General features: G+C 43.3%; 1 protein-coding gene across 3 annotated transcripts in view; it reads left to right on the top strand.

The window, feature by feature from the left end:
• ATP10B (ATPase phospholipid transporting 10B (putative)) overlaps positions 1-11,020 on the top strand; it is a 546,723-nt gene extending 535,703 nt beyond the window's left edge. For all 3 annotated transcript variants that reach the window (XM_086931395.1, XM_086931397.1, XM_086931396.1), the window contains 3 exons: positions 1,519-1,703; positions 7,331-8,138; positions 8,339-11,020. In XM_086931395.1, coding sequence (XP_086787521.1) covers positions 1,519-1,703; positions 7,331-7,793 — 648 coding nt within the window. In that variant the 3' untranslated portion in view covers positions 7,794-8,138; positions 8,339-11,020. The remainder of the gene's footprint in view (positions 1-1,518; positions 1,704-7,330; positions 8,139-8,338) is intronic.
• The last annotated feature ends 10,173 nt before the right edge of the window (positions 11,021-21,193 follow it).

Below are 21,193 nucleotides of genomic sequence, written 5' to 3'. Positions count from 1 at the left end.
ACTCTAACATAAATATAAACAAATTGAATGAGGTTAAATAGTGTAATTAGGTCATTGAGAGGTAAAAAGAGGAGTGAGGGAAGAATAGTTGATGAGAAGATGAGGTTTGGTGCAGCTGGGCCCACTATCACTTACTGAAGGCAAGATGTGTCTAAATATAACAGCTGTCAGATGTTTAAGAAAGAGCAGGTGATTGGACAGTGAATCAAGGATTCGTCACATGCGTTGCAATCTGATGGGCACGCAAACACGTTTCATCCTTTTTGACATTGACAGGCAGCATGATGTGTGATTCAGTATCAACACTGTGGGGTTTAATATGGACTTATTTCATTAGATGTCATGGACCTTATGCGCCTTGTGCGTCATAAATATTACTTCATCTTATGCTACATTCAGTCGGTAGCCAATGGAGTAGCATCATGGCAATTTTTAAATGGTTGTGTCGTTTCACAGTAAGCGATTGTCTTTCAACCTCATTTTGTACCTTGTTACTTTCCTTTTTCATTTGTTTTCATTTTTATATTTATTTTGGTTATTTTAATAACTGTCTTCCTCCAGTAAACGCCACAGCATACTTCTGTAAAGTTAGGGAGCCTGTAAAGCCACCCATTTAGACACAAATACATCTGAAGTGCCGTCTGCCTAGGTCTGGTATTGCTGGTTGTGATGGCGATCTTCGGGCGCCTTTGCAAGAGATGCATGTGTATATGTAGGATCCCTGTGGTGACTTGCAGGTAAAAACGTTTGCTGAAGAATTGGAAAAATCCTACCATGCATTGATGATGCAGAGGACGACATACTCCCACTCAAGGGTCAGTGGAAGTCAGTAGGACATTAAAGGCTGTGACCATTAGTCCATCATTATCATCTCTTTGGTGGCACTAAAATAACATGCACATTTATAAAGGGAAGAAGTCGGTGGTTAGTTTCTGTCTGACACCATTCAATATAATTTGGTTGAAAATGGATTTCAAGTAGCTCCTTACATGTGAGATGGAAAGGTGTGAGGGAGACGGAGCCTTAGAACATACAATAATTTTATTCTGTATCTTTTTTTCACCCAGCGTTCACGTGCAGATGCAACTACCCTACTTTCTCTAATTGAGCAAAATATGTCTAATTTTAACATTTAACTATTTTAACACGTTTCCGGTACCTCTCACACACCTCATTGTCCTTATTCGACTGTGGGGTGACAAAACATAGGATAAGGGATGTCTGTGCCAAACAGGGACACAGTTGTTTTGCATATTTTGAATAATAGTTCACTTTAAACAGATTGTTATCAAACTTCTCAAAATTGTGTAGAATCGAAACTAGGTCCTCTTTGGCAGCTAATGTAGTATTAAACTGAATGATAAGATGCTGATGCTCAGTTTCTCCCTTCAGCTGCATATTTCCTGGTATTGGTGTGTTGTTGAGTACATGGAGTCCAAGGCAGGGTGTTTTTTCTTAATTATGATTCGGCATGGTTGGATGCGCGGTATTAACACTTATGTTCTTTCTGCTTTATAGACGTGGATCCATTTGGTCTGTATAGTAGGCAGCATCCTGGCCTATTTTATTGTCTCATTGGGCTACAGCGGGATCTGCGTACTCTGCAACATCCCTTCACCCTATTGGCTCATGGAGATGCAGATGTCTCAAGCTACGTTTTATGTTGTGTGTATAATCACACCGGTCATCGCTCTTCTGCCAAGGTTAGTACACATTTCTTGATATTTTTCCTGGCCTGTGATACCATGATTGTTTTTGGGCAGTTGACTGATAATCTGTCAGACTAAGCATGATATTTATTTTGAGGAGTTTCTAGATACTTCTGAAGGCACGAGTTTGATTGTCGTCCTAAATGAATATGCCATTGTGATGCAAATACTTGAACCAAAGATTCATATATAAAAATAAAAAATAAAAAAACTTGTGAATGTTAACTATAAACACAAATATTCTCCTTTGTAAAGTCTAGCCAGACTCGCATCCCACATATTTTAAGATTGAAATAATGCTCTATTCTAAGTTCAGTCCTACATCACAACCTTAATAATGCGCTTAGCTGCAAACTAACATTTTGTGGGGTGACTTCCTGGTATTATGCAGATTTTGGTGGTCTAGAAAGGACATAGTCGGTTTTTATTGTGTTTATTGCACATGCTACCTTGAAACACTGCTTCTTGGGCTTACTCCATCTTCAACCACTAGCTCATGCCTCCTGCCATCCATATGCCTGGCAGCGCTGCCAAGGCAACCACTGACAGAAGAAAGTATCAATATGCCATCCCACAGAGCTCTTTCAGTTTAGTGTTCGCATTTTACAAATACCACGTTTAGGTCACACGTGTAGTTGTATCCAAACTTGCAATTCACACATGAGAGTATTGAATCTCTCGGGAATGGAATTGTTTGTAATGCCATAGCTGAAGGCAACCCTTAAGGGTTTTGCCTTTTTTTTCAGTTTCCCATTCAGGGCTGTCTCCAACTTAATCGTGTATCTGCAGTTGACAAAACGCAATTCTTCACTGATGTTTTCTGCTATAAGAACATTCTCCAGAGGAGAATTTAATGTGCCTATCCTTTTGCGGATTTAGTGAGTATGACCAATTAGAAGTTGAGTTTGAAGGGCCCTTGTTTAACGTTTCTTGCTTTGGGGCTATTAGCTCTTCGATTTCTGTGGGAATTTACCATCATTCTCCCATTAAATGCATCACCTAAGATCTCAGTGAAGGCTTCTGCAGTGGTCCCCAGCAGAACACTGGACATTAACAAGTGGGCATTATCAGTGGCAGCTGGTGGAATTTGAAATTTGTATGGCGTATGCAGAATGAATCAACGTATGCAAACGAGAGCAGCGAGCGAGCCCGATGGCAGTCTGAGGGGTGCGGGGGAGGGCTGTCCACCCTTGAAGATTTTTTTTTTAATTGGCATCTTTTTTGTGAGATTTTCAGCACTATTTCTGTGATAAATGGACTAAAAATTCAGTTCTTCTAGGCACTAATAAAAGAAAACTCATACATTATTTCAGAGAATTTCTGGGCTGCCAAGCAAGTCTGACTTCTGAAGAGGGCTAGGGTATTAAGCAAGCCTGCTTTACCTCGACCCTTTCCAATAGAAAATACTAGTTAGTGTTGTGAACAAGTTCAATGGACAAACTGGGGTCTAGGGAGAGTCCCTCTCCTGAGAAAGAAATTTAAAAAAGATTGGAAATGGTGCATTTTAAAGCAAATGAATGCAGCGATAAAGCAAGACTTATAAAGCAGTTCAAATGTATAATCTTGAAATATTTAACACTTTAAAAACTGCCCCATATCTTCTTGCATTAATTTGTTCAACGGTTACTGTAATATGTATAATGTTCTGCCCTTTAAAATATATGCTTTCCCAGTGTCTTGCACTGCATGCAGCATTAACTTTGGAAAAATATGCTCTAACCAGACTTCGGGAAGCACCCACAGCTGCTGACTGTAACCAATCATATAGAGATATGTGCAGACAGGTCTTTAAGTGAGATGGAAAAAGTGGGTGCTCCAAATACATTTTTGTGAGTCAAATAGTGTGCCATCAGACTGGTATTTTGGTTTCTCTCTGAGATGTAATTTTATCCTGATAAATGGCACAACAACTGACATACGCCTAAAGCCTGTCGGTATGATTGGCTTTGTCACTGGGTGTTAGCTGTTTAAGATAAATGAGGCAGAGGAAAAGGAGGCAGAGGAAAAGGAAGAAGTCACACCCTCAGAGGTTCAGGATGTTCCAAGGGGCATTTAACATATGCAGATAATAGGAAACACAATAGACCCATCAAAACAAACATCATGTATTAAACAAACATCAGCAAATAAACAAACAAAATCAGATAGAAGAAATCATGTACGTAACATAAAATATTTTGAGACATGGACTGTCTGTGTGTATGACAACATGGAACTCGCAACACCGCAATTTACCCTGTGCTGGCCTCTGTTAATAGGACAGATTGAGTGAGGGGTTTAATTTTTGTTAACATTTTTTAACGAATACTTAAATTTGTCTGTTCTGTTTTTTACACTGATTATCGTTAATAATTATCTGTATGTCCTAACAACTGTTACGTTATTTAAACTGTGTTGTTTTTTTATTAACTACACTGTAAGGTATACATTAGTTTATCCATTTCTATTACTGGTAACATTTGATGGTAAAGCCTGGAGAAAGTGTCATACTTTGTGGGCACTTCATAAACTCTTTTGCGGACTCTTCTTTCTGTAATGTATCCAGTTAAAAAGAGCTTATTAAGCACAACAGTGCTGGTAGCTCACTCACAAATATCCCTTGTGTCAGCAGGACCAGTCAAAAAAGATCATGGTATGGCAGAGACTCAAAGTGCAGGGAGGCCTGTAGACTACATTCTCTGTTTAAAATGTGTAAAATAAAACAATGGACTGGTGCTTTGCAGTTATTCACTTTAAATGGCAAAATAATTTGAATAAAAAAATTGTATGCTCAATCTGCGTCTGAGATATGACACCTTCAGAGATGCTTGTGAAACACACCTGTCACCAAAATCTGTGCCTCATCGACAAAGCTCAGCATTTTATAACTGGAATTTCCCACACTAAAGCAGTTCTTAGAAGAAAAAAACACTCTGAAACCAATGAGGCACAAAAAGCTATACAAGTAACAGAGCAAGGCATTTCTAATATAATATGTAATTCGCGACACAATTGCTGCAACAATGTAACAAAAAAAGCAAACAGACGAGGGCAAGCGGTAGCTCGCTGCTGACGGGCGACAAGGGAAAAAAACTCATGTTTCTTGCTTTAAAAGACAATATTTGAACTTGTCTGCCAGTGCCAACAAACATCAGTTGTCAGCGTGGGCAAAACTTCCTTTCCCAGACCACTAAAGTAGAGCGGAACGCACCATGATAACAACCCCCCCCCCCCATCTCCCACAATCACCCACCCACAAGTTTACAATATTGTACCTCTCCCACCCTTCTCTGACAATCTGCCTTAAAACCCCCAAAAACATTAACAATTGAATTGAATTTGTATTTATATAGCACATGGCTACCCTGGAGGCTCCCAGCGCTGTGGACTGACGCAAATGGACACCGGCAGAAAACTTAGAGAGAGAGCCCTTAAAAAGGCAGGTTTTCAGTAGTTTCCAGAACGCCAATTAAATTTGGCTCCTTACTAAGACTTTATGGAAGAGTGTTTCAGAACTTAGAGGCATTGAAAGAAAAAGAGTGTCCGCCCCATCTTGACCTCCGTATTTTGGTGGAGACCACAAGAAAGGAAGAGCTATAGCAGAGGTTCCATGACGGATTGTACGGGGGGATAAAGGAATGGGTAATGGCTGGGTCCTTCTTCCAAAAAGCCTTGTGCACAAGGCACATGGCCTTGAATTGTATTCCTGCCCCGATAGGGAGCCAATGAAGGCTCCTCAATGCAGGTTTGGCAGATTGCCTGCGTGGGATCTGGAGAAGTAGGCAGGCCGCACAATTCTGAATCACTTGGAGCTTGTGTATGGTAAAATGGGGGGATCCCAGTTAGAGGGCATTACCATAGTCCAGGCAAGAGAGAATAAGAGCCTGGACCATAATCCTTCTCGACTGAAAAGGAAGAAGGGGTAGGATCTTGCGCAGCATCCTCATTAAGCCGTAACAACTAGCTGAGAGCTTGGCAGCCTGGATATCAAAACTGAGAGCACTATCAAGCCACATCCCAAGGCTTTTAATCTGACCTTTTGGGTCTGGGGGCGGGGACAAGACAGTCCGGCCAGAGGAGAGCAGGGTTGACGGAGGGGGAGTTGCCGAGGAGCATTAGCTCCCCAGCTCTTGTAAGTTACTAAAGACGGGGTCAAGGAGATGACCTTTAATATTCGTGGGTGTGAATCCTTTCTGAATTAGCTAAAGCGCTAAAAAATTCACTGATAACTCCATAGCCAGGTGATCAGCAGGATCATCTAGATGAATGTTAAAGTCCCCAAGTACAGTGAAATTAGAAGGGGCTAGGGCCAAATTAGCAATAGTGGTGGAGAGGGCTGTTTGTCATTTTTTTAAAACACTGAAAATGTGCATAATTGACCTAAGCAGCGGATCAGCAGACTGACCTTTCACCTTGTGACCATAGTAACGGACTAAACCAAAAGCACCCAGGGTAGAGGGGTGGGAGGAGAAGAAAGTTGAGAAGATTTAAAGTTTGGGATTTCAGTATTTCATAGTGCTGCTAATTAGGGGCGTGTGTGGTGCATGTAGAGGGTAGCTAGTGGTATTTAATGTCAGACGTTTTCCATTTGTTGCTTTGTGCGAAAATAACAATAACTTTTTTGCAGCTTCCTACTTGAAAGCTAATGAGCTCAGTCACGGCTCGCAATATGCGCGGGTCGTATGAGGGGGTTGGGCCGGGGGTATTTAAAAATGAAGTATAATTTTAAAAAACGTGATAACTTACCTGACCGCTGGGTCCGCAACGCCTCTGCTGTGTGTTCCTGTGCCGGGGTCCGCCGCCACGTTGGCGCCTTTGTGAGTGGCTGGTGCACCGTGGCAACCCCTCTCAGCCAATACAGACACTGCTCCAGCAGTGCCAGGATTGGCTAGGGTATTTACTGTCCCAGCCCATAGGAGAGCGGGGGCTGTGGCCACTGGCCAGTAGCATCCCTCACCCGCTCTCATAATGCAGGGCACTGCAGGCTATACTAGTGCGCATGTTCGGGCTTGTCACAAAAATGACCAGCCCAGGCCTGAACATATGCACTGGGCCTGCCCTGCTGCTGCTGCTGTCACTCAGTCTGTGTCTGTCAACAACAAACCCAACCCTCTAGTGCTGCCCTACCCCCTTCAGCATCGCATCCTCCTGACTGACTCTGGACAGCTGGATTTCAAATAAGGACGCCGGCGGTGAAATCAATCTTCCTCCATGAACATGTAGTTAGTGGGGCAACGCCCCGCCGGACGCACCGCCCCTGGGTATTATGTAAAAATCAATTATTGGCAGCATATTCCGTACTTCACAGAAACACAGCTTGTTTGACAGCCCCTTCAGACCCACTCCAAAGTACTTTTTCAGTGCTCCTCCTCTATATATTTGCTGGTGCTTCACTTTCCATTTGTATACTCTGTTGAGTGCTCAAATGCCAGTATTTGTCAATTTTTTAACGTCAAATTATTCAGAAATATGGAAAATAATAAAAAAAATGAAACACATTTCTCCCCCTACCCCTAAATGTTTTATCGACGTCTTTTAAGAAATTAAACTTGTTGAGTTGAAAGTGATGGAGTAAATGTGAGCTGTTTGAATTAAGTCTGGTGTCTTGTAAAAACTCATTTCTTTGTTTTGCTTCTTGTCAGGTTCTTCATCAAGGCAATGAAAGGTACCTGTGGACTGTCACCCATTCGCAAGGCCCAACAACTAGACAAGCTCAGTGAGTCCGAGAGAGAGCAAGAAATCAAAGCGTGGAGACAGCGGAGCCAAAATTCTGCTACCTTCCTCGGAGAACCATCGGAATGGGATTTGGGTCAAAGGATTTCGAGAAGAACTAACGTGCTCCCCTGTATCCCTGAGAATAGGTTCCCTGGGGGCACATATATCCTGAAACAGGAGGATGACAACTGCAACTCAATCAACTTCTATGTGGCAGAGGGTTCTGTGGGCATTGCCTCTTGTTCAGCTGGGCCTTCTCAGACACTGCACGGGATGACTGTGCCTGAGAGGAGCAGAACTGTCCGTGCTCAGGAAGGCATTTTGACTGATGAAACAGATGAGTTTAGAAATGGTAATCACAGAAGATCTATCAGCGTGGTCACTGTGTGAAACATTGCTAGGACTTATGTGAGTCAAGAGAGGCCTGGGAAAACGTACATCCCATCCAGACCAACTGTGCCTTACAACCCATATTGGGGCAGCAAAACACTCAGTTGGAATGGAAGGGCACCACCATCTCTGCTTGATTTTAGCTCTGAAATCTTAAAAACGAACCCAAGGTGGTCTTGTGAAGGAGTTATGAATGTGCAATATTTGACATTTCGAAGAGGTTCATGAAACAAGCTGCAAGACCAGTGGCTCATGTGCCCGAATCGACTGTTTGCCTATGTGCCCACTGGATAAACTTTGCTAAGCTAAGAGGTGCCCACTTTTTACAGTCTAAAGCAATCCTCGGTCGGCATTCTTCAGAATGACCTCTCCTGGGCGGGAAGCATCTTAGGACATGTTTGCATAGTCAGCTGACCGGTATAACTGGTGCTGATTGGATCAACAGCTTGTGGTGATACTAGCAGCTGTGTGAGGCATTGCTTATGTCATTTCGGAGGCGGAATGATATTGGTAGACAATGGTCATGTCATGGGAAAATCATCTAGGGTAGACTTTAGCATATCTTCTGTATTCATCTAAATTTATTTGGGACACACTTATGTCCACATCACTGTCAAGTGAAATGTGAAACAGCCAGGTGATGCGTGTCGATCACATTTAGTGATGGTGTGCCAAAGGCAAAAGCTTCACAAATGTCAGGAAAGAAATGACTGGCATAGAATGCAGAAAGGAAAGCGTGCCAACCGTGTCAGATGGTGATGACCAGGTATACTCAACAAGGACAAATGGCCGCCTCAATACACCTGGGCCTGGCAATGTTCAGTACTCTCATTTATGAATGCGCTGTTCAGGAAGTACCTCAATGCAACTTGGACTGAAGTGATGTGGTGTTTTCTTTCACAATGTACTGAATCTTGTTTGTGAAATGTTTTTTTTATTTTTATTTAAATGTGTATTTTCTTACCAGTTTTGTTATCCAGAGTTTATAACACGCCAGCGGGACGCAGTGATGGTATTAGAATGTGGGTCTCTAGTTTATTTATTCTTACAGAGCTCTCATCCTCGGTCACTTACTGTAAGTTTACATGGCCGCCAGAAGTCTGCACTTGCCCACGTCTGACTCAACATTTATTTATTAAAAAATAATTCAATGAGATTTAAAGCTCATACCACAGTATCAAACGAAGAAGCACTTTGGTGGTAAAGGGAACTAGAAACAGAACTTTAAACTGCATCGCCTTATCATATACTTGAATTTTGCTCACTTTTTCACAGCTCTTCTGAGTGTGTATGGTACTGTGAATAACTTGAAAGATACCCATAATTACATGAAGTGACAGGACATGAGAGCAATGAAGGTCCTTACTATCTCTCACCAGCCACATTTCTTTCAGTATCTGGCACCCTTGCGAGAGATGGTGTTGTGTGTTCGCTCATGCTCTGGGGAGGATGGCTCTCCACACCTCGAAATTATGCACAACAGCACAAACTAGACAAGAAATGCAGTTTTGTAATAACAGCATTTTATTCAAAATGCTGCTCTCCACCATATACCAGGAGACAACACTCTACCTAAGCAGACAAACCGACAACAAATGCTGTTAGCCTCCACCTCATGACTGGCTCCTTTGCAATTGAGTACTCATTGAGTCGAACTACGGCTACATGGCCTCTGATAGGCCAACTGCTCCTGACGCGTCTGTGTCTTAGTAAGGTAAACTAGACAACAGCCTAGGACTAGTATTTTTGCCCACAACTGAACCTAAATGAAAAATAATCTAAAGCAAAATGTCGTGGACACATGCCAAAAATTAGTTGAAACATCATCGTCCCAAAAAACGCAGGGCCTGCCCCCAACTTCCACAGACACATCAGCGTGAACCTCACACTTGGTAAAGGCAACCTCGCTCCTACAGGCCAACGGGGGGGATATAGATTGTATTGGAAATTCGCACCTAAAAAAAGCAAAACGGCTTCGTAAAATGTCTATTTTGGTTGCAACGCTAACAGTTTTCAGATGCTCCACCTTACTAATAATCTACCCATCCATTTGTATTTCTTGGGCCAGCATGTTGCATCTGCACCTGGCCTCAAGAGAAAGTTTTTGCGGTGTACTTGTCTGTCCACAGACTGTAAAAGCAGTATTCAAAATGTACATTTGGTGCCAAATGGAAGCTGCTTAATTATATACAAATGGTGTCTGGCTTAAAATGTGTTTCCTGCCCCGAAAAAGTAGGCACTGGCTACCTTTATGCTGCTGTTAAGATTCACAGTGTAGGTGCCTGCCAGTAACCACAAATATTTGCCTCAAAATATGTATATTTTTCCTCAAATCGGAGATGTCAGACCTCAAAACATAGGCGTCTCTCCTCAAAAAATATTCGTATGCCCAAAAACGAGTAGATACTAAAAACTGGAAATGTGCTCTAAAAAAAAAAAACTAGATGCGTTTTTCTTCCCAGAAAACAAGTGCCTGTCCTTAGAAATACATATAGCCCAAGAAAGTTATCCTGATATTCTTAGAAACGCTGGTGAAATTGTTAGTAAAGAAGGGTTGAGAGACTTGCCTGTTTGGGAAAGAAAGAAAAACTGTGAATTGCATTGGCATCATGTAGCAGTGGTGCATGCGAGTAAAGGCCCTTTACAGCTGCAGAACTAAACTAGCTGTGCGTATCGCAGACCAGACACACAAAGGAAGTAGGTAGACTGGGACCATTTCGATCAGCATCCTCCCTTCCTCTTCCAGTGGCCGATATGGATCTTGGTTTTGTTCTTATTGAAGGGGGTGCTAACACCACGCTTCTTTCATTTATAGCGCATATGTGCTGCCTCCAAGGAGGCTCTCTTCCATCTAAATAATATATTTTTGTAAATTTTTGTGGGGGCTCAAAAAGATACAAGTACCAATTTGCTTTTGCCCCTTACAGTGCCTGTTATAGTCCTGCATCTGAAGTTTTCTTGGTGCTCTCGAGAATCAAAATGTTCTCTTTACACGAATCAACAAACACTGTGACTCAGGGAAATTCTTAACTATGCAAGATTTTAATGTAAAGTATTTATTTTATTGGAGAGGCGATGGTATTTGTATAGTGATATGATTAATATTTTCTCATTCCTTTCTTTGTCTGTTTTGTCTACTTTTGTTACCGGGCACAAGCAACTTTTTGTACCGTTCTTTCAGGAACGATAAACGTGCTAGACCAAATAAAAGTGTTTTTTTGAATTAAGCCACACTTTCTTATTTTCAAATGTTTTAGCCGCATCTGTTCTGCAGTTCTTTCCCTAAGTGATTATTGATTGCATGTGAGAATGCTAACATGTGACTAGTGTACATTACGCGAAGATCCTCGGTAGGTGCTGGATATGTCTGCGTTTACAGTAGTTCCTTGAAACGGGAAACAACTGGACCTAATAATTAAGCACTAGGTTTTGATTATTGTTTATTATTTTTAGCTCACTTACATAGTTTCACAGGCAATAGGATAATTAGCATCTAGGGCAGCAATAAAGTTAACTGTATTTAACCCCTTCGTTGCCAGGCCTTTTCCCTCCCCCAACAACCATCCCCCCCCCCCGCCCCTCCCATGCCACAACATTTTGTGGTCTGTTTGGGGTAGTTTGTGCTTTGTCCCCCATAACGTTTTGTCCACTTAAGGTATCCATGCCAAATTTGCATCCTTTTCTTCCAACATCCTGAGTATCCTAAAGGCACGCACGATTTGTATATTCCCCTGGAGTGGAATGAGAAACTAGGCAAAATACAGCTACATTTTGGGGGGCATATTTACAAGCCCCTTGCACCACTTTTGTGTCACTTTTAACATGGGAAAAGTGACGCAAGGGGCTTGTAAATATGCCCCTGGGTTTTTGAGGGAAAATGGGAAAAAAGTGCTGCAGAAGCCTGCGTCTTTTTTTTTCCCGGTAAATGGTAACCACAAAGGGTTTGTGGTGCTAAAATAACTATCTTCCCAGCTTTCAAGAACAGACCACCTTTTGTCAGAAAACCAAAATGTTCTACACAGTTTTGGCTTTTACTGGGATATAGCCAATTTTTCCTATTTCCTGTGCTTTCAACAGCCTTCCTGTCAGTGGTAGAAATGGGTGTGAAACCAATAATGAATCCTGGAAAGCGATACAATTTGGAAAAGAAGACACAATTGTGAATTCAGCGATCCATCAAGGATTTCCTATAGAAACTAACAGTTGAAATGAAAGAATATTGAAATTGTGTTAAAAAAAAGAGCCATTTGTGCCTACATTTTCACCTGTAACTTTTTCTAACTATTCTAAATTTATTAAATCAGTATGCTGTTATGTCTGTGGGACCTTTCTGGTTGCTGGGATATATCAGGCTCATAGGTTCACAAAGGACCTGAGGTACCCAGAGCCAATAACTAAGCCACACCTTGCAATGGGTTTTGATTGTGTACTGCAATTTGTTTTGTAAAAAACAAAGTGTGAAAAACAGGTATCAAGGTAACCTATGTATTTCGGAAATGAGAACAAGATATGGAGTTTAGAAGCAGTGTTTATGTGCACATCACTGAATATTTGGGTAGCCATTCTAGCAGGTGAATTAGGGGTCATTTTTCAAAATGTCTTTTTTTAACACGCTATCTTACATGTGGATGGCAGAAATGCATAGAAAGACAACTGGTAATAATACTTTTTCTACTATTCTGTGTTTACCTTCGTCATTAGATAAAAATAGTACCTCACTTGTGTGGGTAGGCCTAGTGTCCGCAACAGTAAATGGGTAAAAAGGGCAACGTGGACACATCACATTTTTCCACACAAAACGGATGCTTTATTTTCAAAGTTCCTAGCTCAGCCAGCACCTAAGGAAACCTAGCAAACCTGTACATTTTTTAAAACTAGATACGCAGGGCAATACAGGATGGGGTGACTTGTGTGGCTACCACCAGGTTCTGTTACCCAGAAACCATTCCAAGCCTCAAACTTTGTCTCAAAAAACATATTTTTCTCAGATCTCTGTGATGGAAAGTTCTAGAATCTGAAGGGAGCAACACATTTCCACCCACCCAGCATTTCCCCCAAGTTTTCCAATAAAAGTGTACCTCACTTGGGAGGGTAGACCTATCGCCCGTGACAGAAAACGGCCCAAACACAACGTGGACACATCGCATTTTTCTTCAGAAAATTTACACTTTTTTTTTAAATGCTCAAGAGTTTGCTGCCTAATAAATATATTTACAATAAATTCCTGGTGCCTAGTGGGTTTTGACCCCGCATCCCCCAGGAGGCAGATCAGCCCAAACAAAATGGAGAAGAAACTTCCTCACAGGGCAGGGACCCTTGCTGGGAGCACGCCAACGTAATCAGATCGCCGGGGGGTCAGGGGTGGCATCCCCAGTGAAGTCATGTGGGTGGGTGCCCCACTGGGGGAGAGCCAGCTATTTTCCCGTGGGCAGTGCCAGGACATAATGGTTACGTCCTCGGCACAGCAGAACCGCTGCCAAGGACGTAACCATGACGTCCTCCGTACCGAAGGGGTAATTGTCACAATCCCCATTAGCATCATTATTGCCTAAGGTAATCAGCAGTGTTAACTGAGTGCCCCTAAATAATTGAGTTAAAGTAGTATTTATCACATGATTGACACAATAGAAAGGCAAAGGATACCTTACCATTGCCAGAGTACTTAAGATAGCTTCTCAATTCCTTATCTCTTGAGGGTAGCTTTGCATGGCTAAATCTCTAAATCAGTTGGCGCACAAATAACTCAAAACACACAAAAGGTGATGGGAAAATGCTTACAATCAGTCTAGCCACTGGCAATTGAAATGAGTAGCATTCTAGCCCATCATTCTTTTGCCCACCATGCCACCTCAGTTTGGACCCAACCATATGCAAATCAGTCTTGACCCTACATCAATATGAACACCCCTTCCTGAACTGTCAGGCCAGGTCCTCTCTGAACCAGAATGCAAGCAATCCACAACCTGTTTTGCCCTAATTGTGGCTCTTCAGTCGGGGTAGCTTGGTTCCAGTGGCACAAAGAGCATGGGAGCTACCTTTGGGCATACCCATTGACACTTCAGGGATTACCTGAAACTCACAATAGGTAATGAGAGGATGTCACAATAAGTCTAACCCAGTGGAAATCACTCTGAGAAGCACTCAAGCCATCTTTCTTTTGCCCGTCATGCCACTTCAGTTTGTACCCTGCCATTAGCGAATGGCTCTTGTTTGTGCTCCAGTGAAACTCTTGCCCAAACATCCAGGTCCTCTCTGCACTGGAACACAAGCAACCCAAGTCAGGGTTTGCCTTACTTGGGGCTCTTCGGTCGATTGTAGCTTGTTTCCAGTGGCACCATAAGCATTGGAAGCAGAGTACTGTTGCCATGCAATGTGTCTTCCAGTTGAAGGGTAAACATCTTTCCCTACATTGCAAGTGTAAACAAGCATTGTCCAAGCACGGGGCAAGCAACCATGATGGGGCAACTACATAGGGTATATGAGAATAGGTCAAGGAATAACACAGTGGCAGTGGAACAGGCAAGCCATGATGACAGGAAGCAGTACTTGGTCCATGCTCCACACAAGGGGCAAACATACAAAGAGAAAGTGAAACCAGCACTGGCTAACTACTGAGAAGCAAGAAAAGGAGAGCTATGATGAAGCCAACCAATGTTAAGTAATGGGTGGGCTTGAACCCCCGTGTATGTAAGCAAAATGTCTCTGCATGAGCAGTCTCTGGTGAGACCTAGAAATAGTGATTTGGCTATTATTTACATCAGGAAAAATAACTACATAGAAAAACAGAATCTCTCAGGTGGGGGAGAAGCTTCTATGTGGGCAGATTATTTTCCAATCTATAAAACTGATCTTACCTGCCCACCAGGAGCACACACCAACTTGGTCCCCGGAGCTTCAAACAGCACGTCAACCCAACCTATAACATTAGTCTTTCTGCACTGAGAGAGACTTTCCAATCTGCTGTTTTACCTTGTCTCCAACATGCCGAGAGGCACCACAGACCTGCCCAGCCCCTCCCTCCATTACGCACTGAAATAGCTAATCTATCTCTCGACGTCTTACAGCACTGAGTCCTTCACCAAACTTCCTTTGCTCACCTTTAGCTTGTCCCAGAGAGAGGCCCGACGAAACAGCTTGTTCTTTCCCTGCTCCCAGAGTACCAAACCGGCACCTCCATAATCCTCATATCAATTCCAACATTCACAGACCATATGCACATCTGTGCTACTGAGGTGGAAGAGTTGGAGCAGCACTTGAGACATCCGTGCTAGCTGAATGTAAGTTTAAAGAAAATGTCTTGTATTGGTCTGTGTGTGCATGCAAGGCCAAGGATAGGTCTTACACCCATTGCGCAGCACATGTCCTTGTAAAATGCTGGCACTGACATATTGGCCAACTTTGATAAAATGATGGTGCAGACATAATGGTGTTACTTATTTGCAACTAGCTTACCCGTTGCGTGTTGCTGCGATCTCAGAAGAAAGGAAATTCAAGTAAACTTGTTATGATAACATTCAATTTATATTGTGTCAATTTTATTGAAACTTATTCATTTTAATATGGAAAACATTTCAAAGTGTCATTTTAATTCTATTTATTTATTAGAGTGCTCGTGGATACACGATATTTTTTGTTTTTCCGTCTGGTGCGTACACAAATAAATCAGAAGGTTTTCCAACGCGTGAGCTGGCCACATACATTTGTCCATGTGAGAAGCACGGATTCTCCAAATCTAGTCCACACGCTTGCAGAGATTGTCCTTGTGCTTTGTTGATGGTCATTGCAAAAGCGAGTCGCACCGGAAACTGTAAAAGTTTGAATTCAAATGGTATATCTGTTGGGATCATTGGAATACGTGGCAACAGTACATCTTTCCCCTTGAATTTCCCATTCAAAATTGTAGCTTCGATGACATTGTTAATCATCTTTTTCACCGAAAGTCTTGTACCGTTGCAAAGTCGTGGTTGCAAATTCAGTATTCAAAAGATTATGAGAGCCCTAGGGGGCCGATCTTTAAAAAAAAATGTCATGCTAGAAACCTTTGCGGCAATGTAATCAACAACTTCCCAAAGTTTCATGGCGATCGGATGAATGGTGTATTAATGCATAAAGGACAGGCAGACATACATTCGTTTTTATGTATATATATGTGTGGGCCTCCAAGGCATGATGATACCATGAAAGTAACCATGTAAAGCATAACTGCTGCAGCAGCCCAGCTAAAAAATCAAACCAACAATGGTTCCATTGGAGGAAACCATAAGCCTAGGCTCCCTTGCTCACAAAATCAACATGAACAGAACATCAAAATGGATTACATATTTAGTTCTGCTTAGAAGGTGGGAAGTTTTAAAGTCTAGAGCAGTATTGGCATTGTCCTTGGTTGTTGGTTTAAGAGTGCTCAGCCTTACTTTTTGTGAGGCGTGCCCTTTCTTGTTACACATTAAATGATGAGCGGCGTAATCATAGACAGGCTCTGGAGAAACACGCCCTCCACCACAAGTCTCACTCAACTAAGGAAAGTGAGAAGTACTTGCAACAAACACATCCGCATGGCTAAAATAAACCACTTCAGGGCTCAGGTGGATGGAGCCAAAAATAGACCCAAAAAACTCTTTGAAATCATCAAGAAACAAGCGAACCATTCTACCAAAGCGATCTCTACTCCGGTGCCCTTGCTTCCTAGTAGGGATGATTTCACAGTTCACTTCCCTGAAAAAATAAGAAAAATCGAGCTGCAGCTACTACCTGTCACCCCAACTCAGAGGCCTTCAAATCTATCCGCATTATCAGCTGAGCTGGCTGAATCCTCGACAGTATCCTTGCCCTTTGGCTGGTCTCTCAAAAATAATGCCTCTTGGAATTCCTTTCTCCTCCCAGATGTCACAAAGCTTCTACACAACATGGCATCCCTTAAACACACAACACAATCAGAGAGGGTAGGGTCCAAGGGAGATATTTATAGACCACTCACAGTTATAGCCCCTTAACGAAACACTGTATACAAAAATAATAACTGTGGGTCTGGGGAAACTCGAAACTCTGTGTTCAATCAATGTGTCTAAACCATTACCTGATGCGCTAGGACCCATCACTCTGTGATATGGAATCCCATCAGTTACTCTAACTGGACCGCCCTATTGATCATCATTTGGGCCAGTCTCAGTAAAGCGGTGTGTCCACAGCGCATACTCAGTACACACCGATAGATGTAACCAAAAAAGCAGTGCACAAAGAATAACAAGTGAGGTGAGTGATTAAAAATGGATAGTGGTTTCAAAGAGAAATTTTAATAAAGAGCAAACCAACTTCCAAGGTTAAAAGACGTGAAAAGCAAAATAAACAGTAGTTTGAACAAATATCTACTGCCTGTTAGTGGAGGTCGACATGTTTCTGCAGTTATAGATACAATGTGTATCTCCTGCTTCCTCAGGACCAAAATTATATTTTGCTACTGCTTGTACAACGTGAGTGTGTGTAGAACAAAAATTAAACCAACATTAGGATATCACCTGACATGGCCTTCTCAACGCCCCTGTTAAGTAGAAGCTAGAGTTTGAGAGACCGGCGCCGCTCCTCGCCTGGCCACAGCTCAGGAATCGGGGGCACCGCTCTGTACATCGATACCCCAGTCAGGCGTCTGCGCTGTACGGGGAGGTCTCCCTTAAACCCTCCAACAATTTCAGTGATCCTTCACCTGCTAAGCTTTTTAAAGAGCTCAATTCAGAATTTTTCTGTCTTTGGTCCAGAATCATTCATGAATCCCTCTTACAGGAAAAGATACCTGATTACCTGAAGGTGGGGCAAGTTAGTCTCATTCCTAAGAAGCCCAACGTGATCTGTCGGATCCTAACAACTTCTGACCGATCACCAGCATTATGACAATAGCTAAATTGCTTGAAAAATGTGTCCACTCGCAGCTATGCAACCACATAGAGAAATACCACCTCCTTGACCCCTATCAGTCGGGGTTCAGAACAGGGCACAGTACTGAAACGGCACTAACTCACATTGTAGATGACTCCTTGAGTTCCCTTGACCAAAATGTCCCTTGTCTCCTGACCCTTTTGGACCTGTCCTTAGCCTTTGATACCATCAAGCATGAAAACCTGATTGCTCTTCTTCAAAACAGGATGGGTCTCTCATGCCCTGTCCTAAATTGGTTTGCCTATTTTCTGCATAACCGCACACTAAGGATCAAAGTTAACCATTCCCTTGCATCCAGAATCCCCGGTCGTGATCGGATGCCTCAGGGATCCGTACTCTCACCCACTCTCTGCAACCATTTTATGGAACCACTTACTGTCATTCTGAACCTTGCTAATATTCAAAACCACATGTATTCGGATGCCACACAACTGTACCTGAAGTTCTTTTCCCACAAGGACATAAAAACGCTAAATGCTGCACTTGCACCAACCCAACAATGATTAGCTCAGAACAATCTGCTGTTAAATAATCTCAAAACAGAATTTCTTCTGATTGCGCCCCCCCCCCCCCTCCCCTCCACAATCACTCCGCTCCTACCCTGGACTGGCTTAAACAACTCACTGCTCTGAACTGCTCCCCTCATGTGGTAGACTCCGCCAAATCTTTAGGCATCACCTTGGACAAACACTTAAACATGCCAGCGCACATGAGTGCAGCTATTAGGGGAGCCAACTTTCAACATAACGCGCAATAAAATCAAGCCTTTCCTCCCCCACTGAAGACATCAGGCCGGCGGTTCAATCCTTGGTTATCTCTAGACTGGAACAGGGTCAGGTGACCCTTGCTGGACTTCCCAAATCTAGCTTGCCCCCCCTCAGAGCTACCCTGAATGCATTGGCCAGAAACATCACAGGCTTTAGAAATTATGACCACATCTCCCCGACCGTCTGCAACTTAATTGGGTATCTATCGAAGCCAGAATCTGCTTCAACGTAGCCTACCTGACCCATAAAGGCACACATTACAACAACCAGATCTGCCTGGCAAATAAGCTTGAACTTTCGGGCTCAGGCCGGAACCTAAGTGCATCCACCCTACTCTTGAAACCGCCATGAATCAAAAGGAAAAAATCTTACAATCGTGCTTTCACCTGTCTTGCACCAAGAATCTGGAAAGCCCTGCCTCCCGAGATCAGATGTAATCCTTCCACTGTATCTGTCAAGAAACTTGTCAAATGGCTATTCTTGAACGAACTTTAACAGCATCAACTTGTTCTCATGTTCATGCTTTGTAAAAAGTCTGATTCTTAATGTACTATGTTAGTGCGATTTATTGTATGCTTGTATGTTTAATTGTTATCACGCTCTCGGGCACCGCTGACACCCTCAACCAACAAACAGATCTGTTTTTTTTTGTTTAAATCTTTTTATTGAGGTGTCTCATATCACATCCCCTCGTGGGGTAAGGCACAAAGTTATTACACATTTTTACACGCATTGGAGGATATCATGACAAAGAAAAAAGTACATGTAGTGGTCTCTTTGTGTCAAGGGTCCATAACATCGCCTGACTGGGTCGCCTCCAATGGGTCCATTAGCACGTAAAGTGAAGTTTTGGGTGTATGATACGGGGGCCCTTGTTTCCGTAATTGCGTGTCAGTAGAGGCGTGTGCGGGTGTCGTTTCCTTAGCCTGTAATCTTGTGATAAATACGGTGAGGAAAAATGTGCACCGGTCTCGGAACTACCGGTCCGTAATTAAAGGGAGATCTTGTAACCATGGGGGGAAACTTTTCCTAGTGTAACATGCAGTGTTGGACATGTGCGGCTCATTGGTCCGGGGCAGCGAGTGCGGTGCGCGGAGGGTGCCAAGGAGGTGAAGGACTGGGTTCTTTTGGACCCAGCGGTGCCAGGGCACAACACCTGAAACCTTCGTGGGTAACCTGCTCCGGCGTACAAGTCACAGAGACACGGGACACTTCCTTCGGCGTCAAAGAGTCAAGGTTTATTTACTGCAGGGAACACAGAAGTCACGACAAGCACACCACGTGCAACTTGGGGAGACTGCTTCAAATTGGTTTTGTGGATCGCTCCTTTTATACAGTTTTTACCCATAGGCTAACATTGAACACAAAGGTTTACAACTCAGTTCCCACATCGAGCTCCCAGAGGGGTCGCTTTGGTCGCTTTGGAACATACAAGGTCCGGAACATAAGTGCGGAAACATTTGGCGGTTCCCAACTGTAAAAACCCATCTTCCCACCATTAGCAAATTCCAATCAGCAGTAAAGTGGATCGAAACAGGAACGAAGACAGGTGCAGAGGAAGACGGAGACAGTGGGGAGATCGGAAAGGGTGTAAAAGGGGAGGTGCCGGGAAGCACGAGATACAGGCATCAAAGGGACGTGCCTAATGAGATGCACAGCTAAGACAATAAGTCCGTGCGGCAAGATGAGCCTCAAGCGGCGCCACCTGCCTTACAGTAGCAACCCCCTCGTCATAAAGACACTTTCAAAGGACATGTGTCTTCCGCAAATATCTTGGGAGTCCCAGGGTCGCGAAGCGGACAGCGTCCGTTCGCTGACTACTTGAGGGCAAGAGACAAAATGGATGCCGTATCTAAGATGGAACCCGTGGGTACAGATGAAAAGCCCACATAACAAACGAACGGTTTAAGTTAGCACAGCGAAACTGCGCACACTTACTAAACTCGTCATTTGCGGTTCATAGATACTAGACTCGACCATATTCGTGCGAGTCGAAAACACCACTTACAATTGTCACGGAACCTCAGACGCTCCTTTTGCCCTCATGTAGGCAAGCACTAGTCGGAATCATATTCGATATTCATCAGACCATCAAGATGTCGTTGTAGCATAGATCTGTCCGACCGAGTCCCCTTGGTAACAGGTGGTTGTCTCATACACGTTGTAGCACAGAGGCCACATAAGGCAGGACCACACTGCACACAAAGGCAACACGTGAACAGGAACACTACCACAACCCCGATGATCATCAGAATCTTCCAACCCCAAGTCGACATCAGGCCCCAAAACCAACCGAGTAGCGTCCAATCCCCTACATCCACGTGTATGGATTCGGAGATCTTATGCAACTTCGAGATGGCTTGATAGACAGTAGGAGCATTATCAGGTATGAAAATGCAACAGCTCGAATGGATCACTTTACATACCCCACCGCGATCTGCCAAGACGACATCTAAAACCATACGGTTTTGCAACGTCATAAGTCTCTCCGCCTGAAGTTCTGTGGTGATATTACCAAGGGCACTGGCAGTAACATTAGCTGTCGATTCTACCACTCGAGTCAAATGTCTCAGGTTCCTACTATTAACCATAGGTCCCCAAAACGGGAGGAAACCCTTGAAAAAGTCTCCTGCCTCTTGACCGGCAGTATCTTCTTCGCTAACTACGCCTCGTACAACTCTAGTCTTATGGTAATCGGCATCTACA

Source organism: Lissotriton vulgaris, chromosome 7 (assembly GCF_964263255.1).
Source record: "Lissotriton vulgaris chromosome 7, aLisVul1.2, whole genome shotgun sequence".
Taxonomy (NCBI): domain Eukaryota; kingdom Metazoa; phylum Chordata; class Amphibia; order Caudata; family Salamandridae; genus Lissotriton; species Lissotriton vulgaris.
Note: the sequence above shows the minus strand (reverse complement) of the source record. Positions and strands in the feature narration are given on the sequence as shown.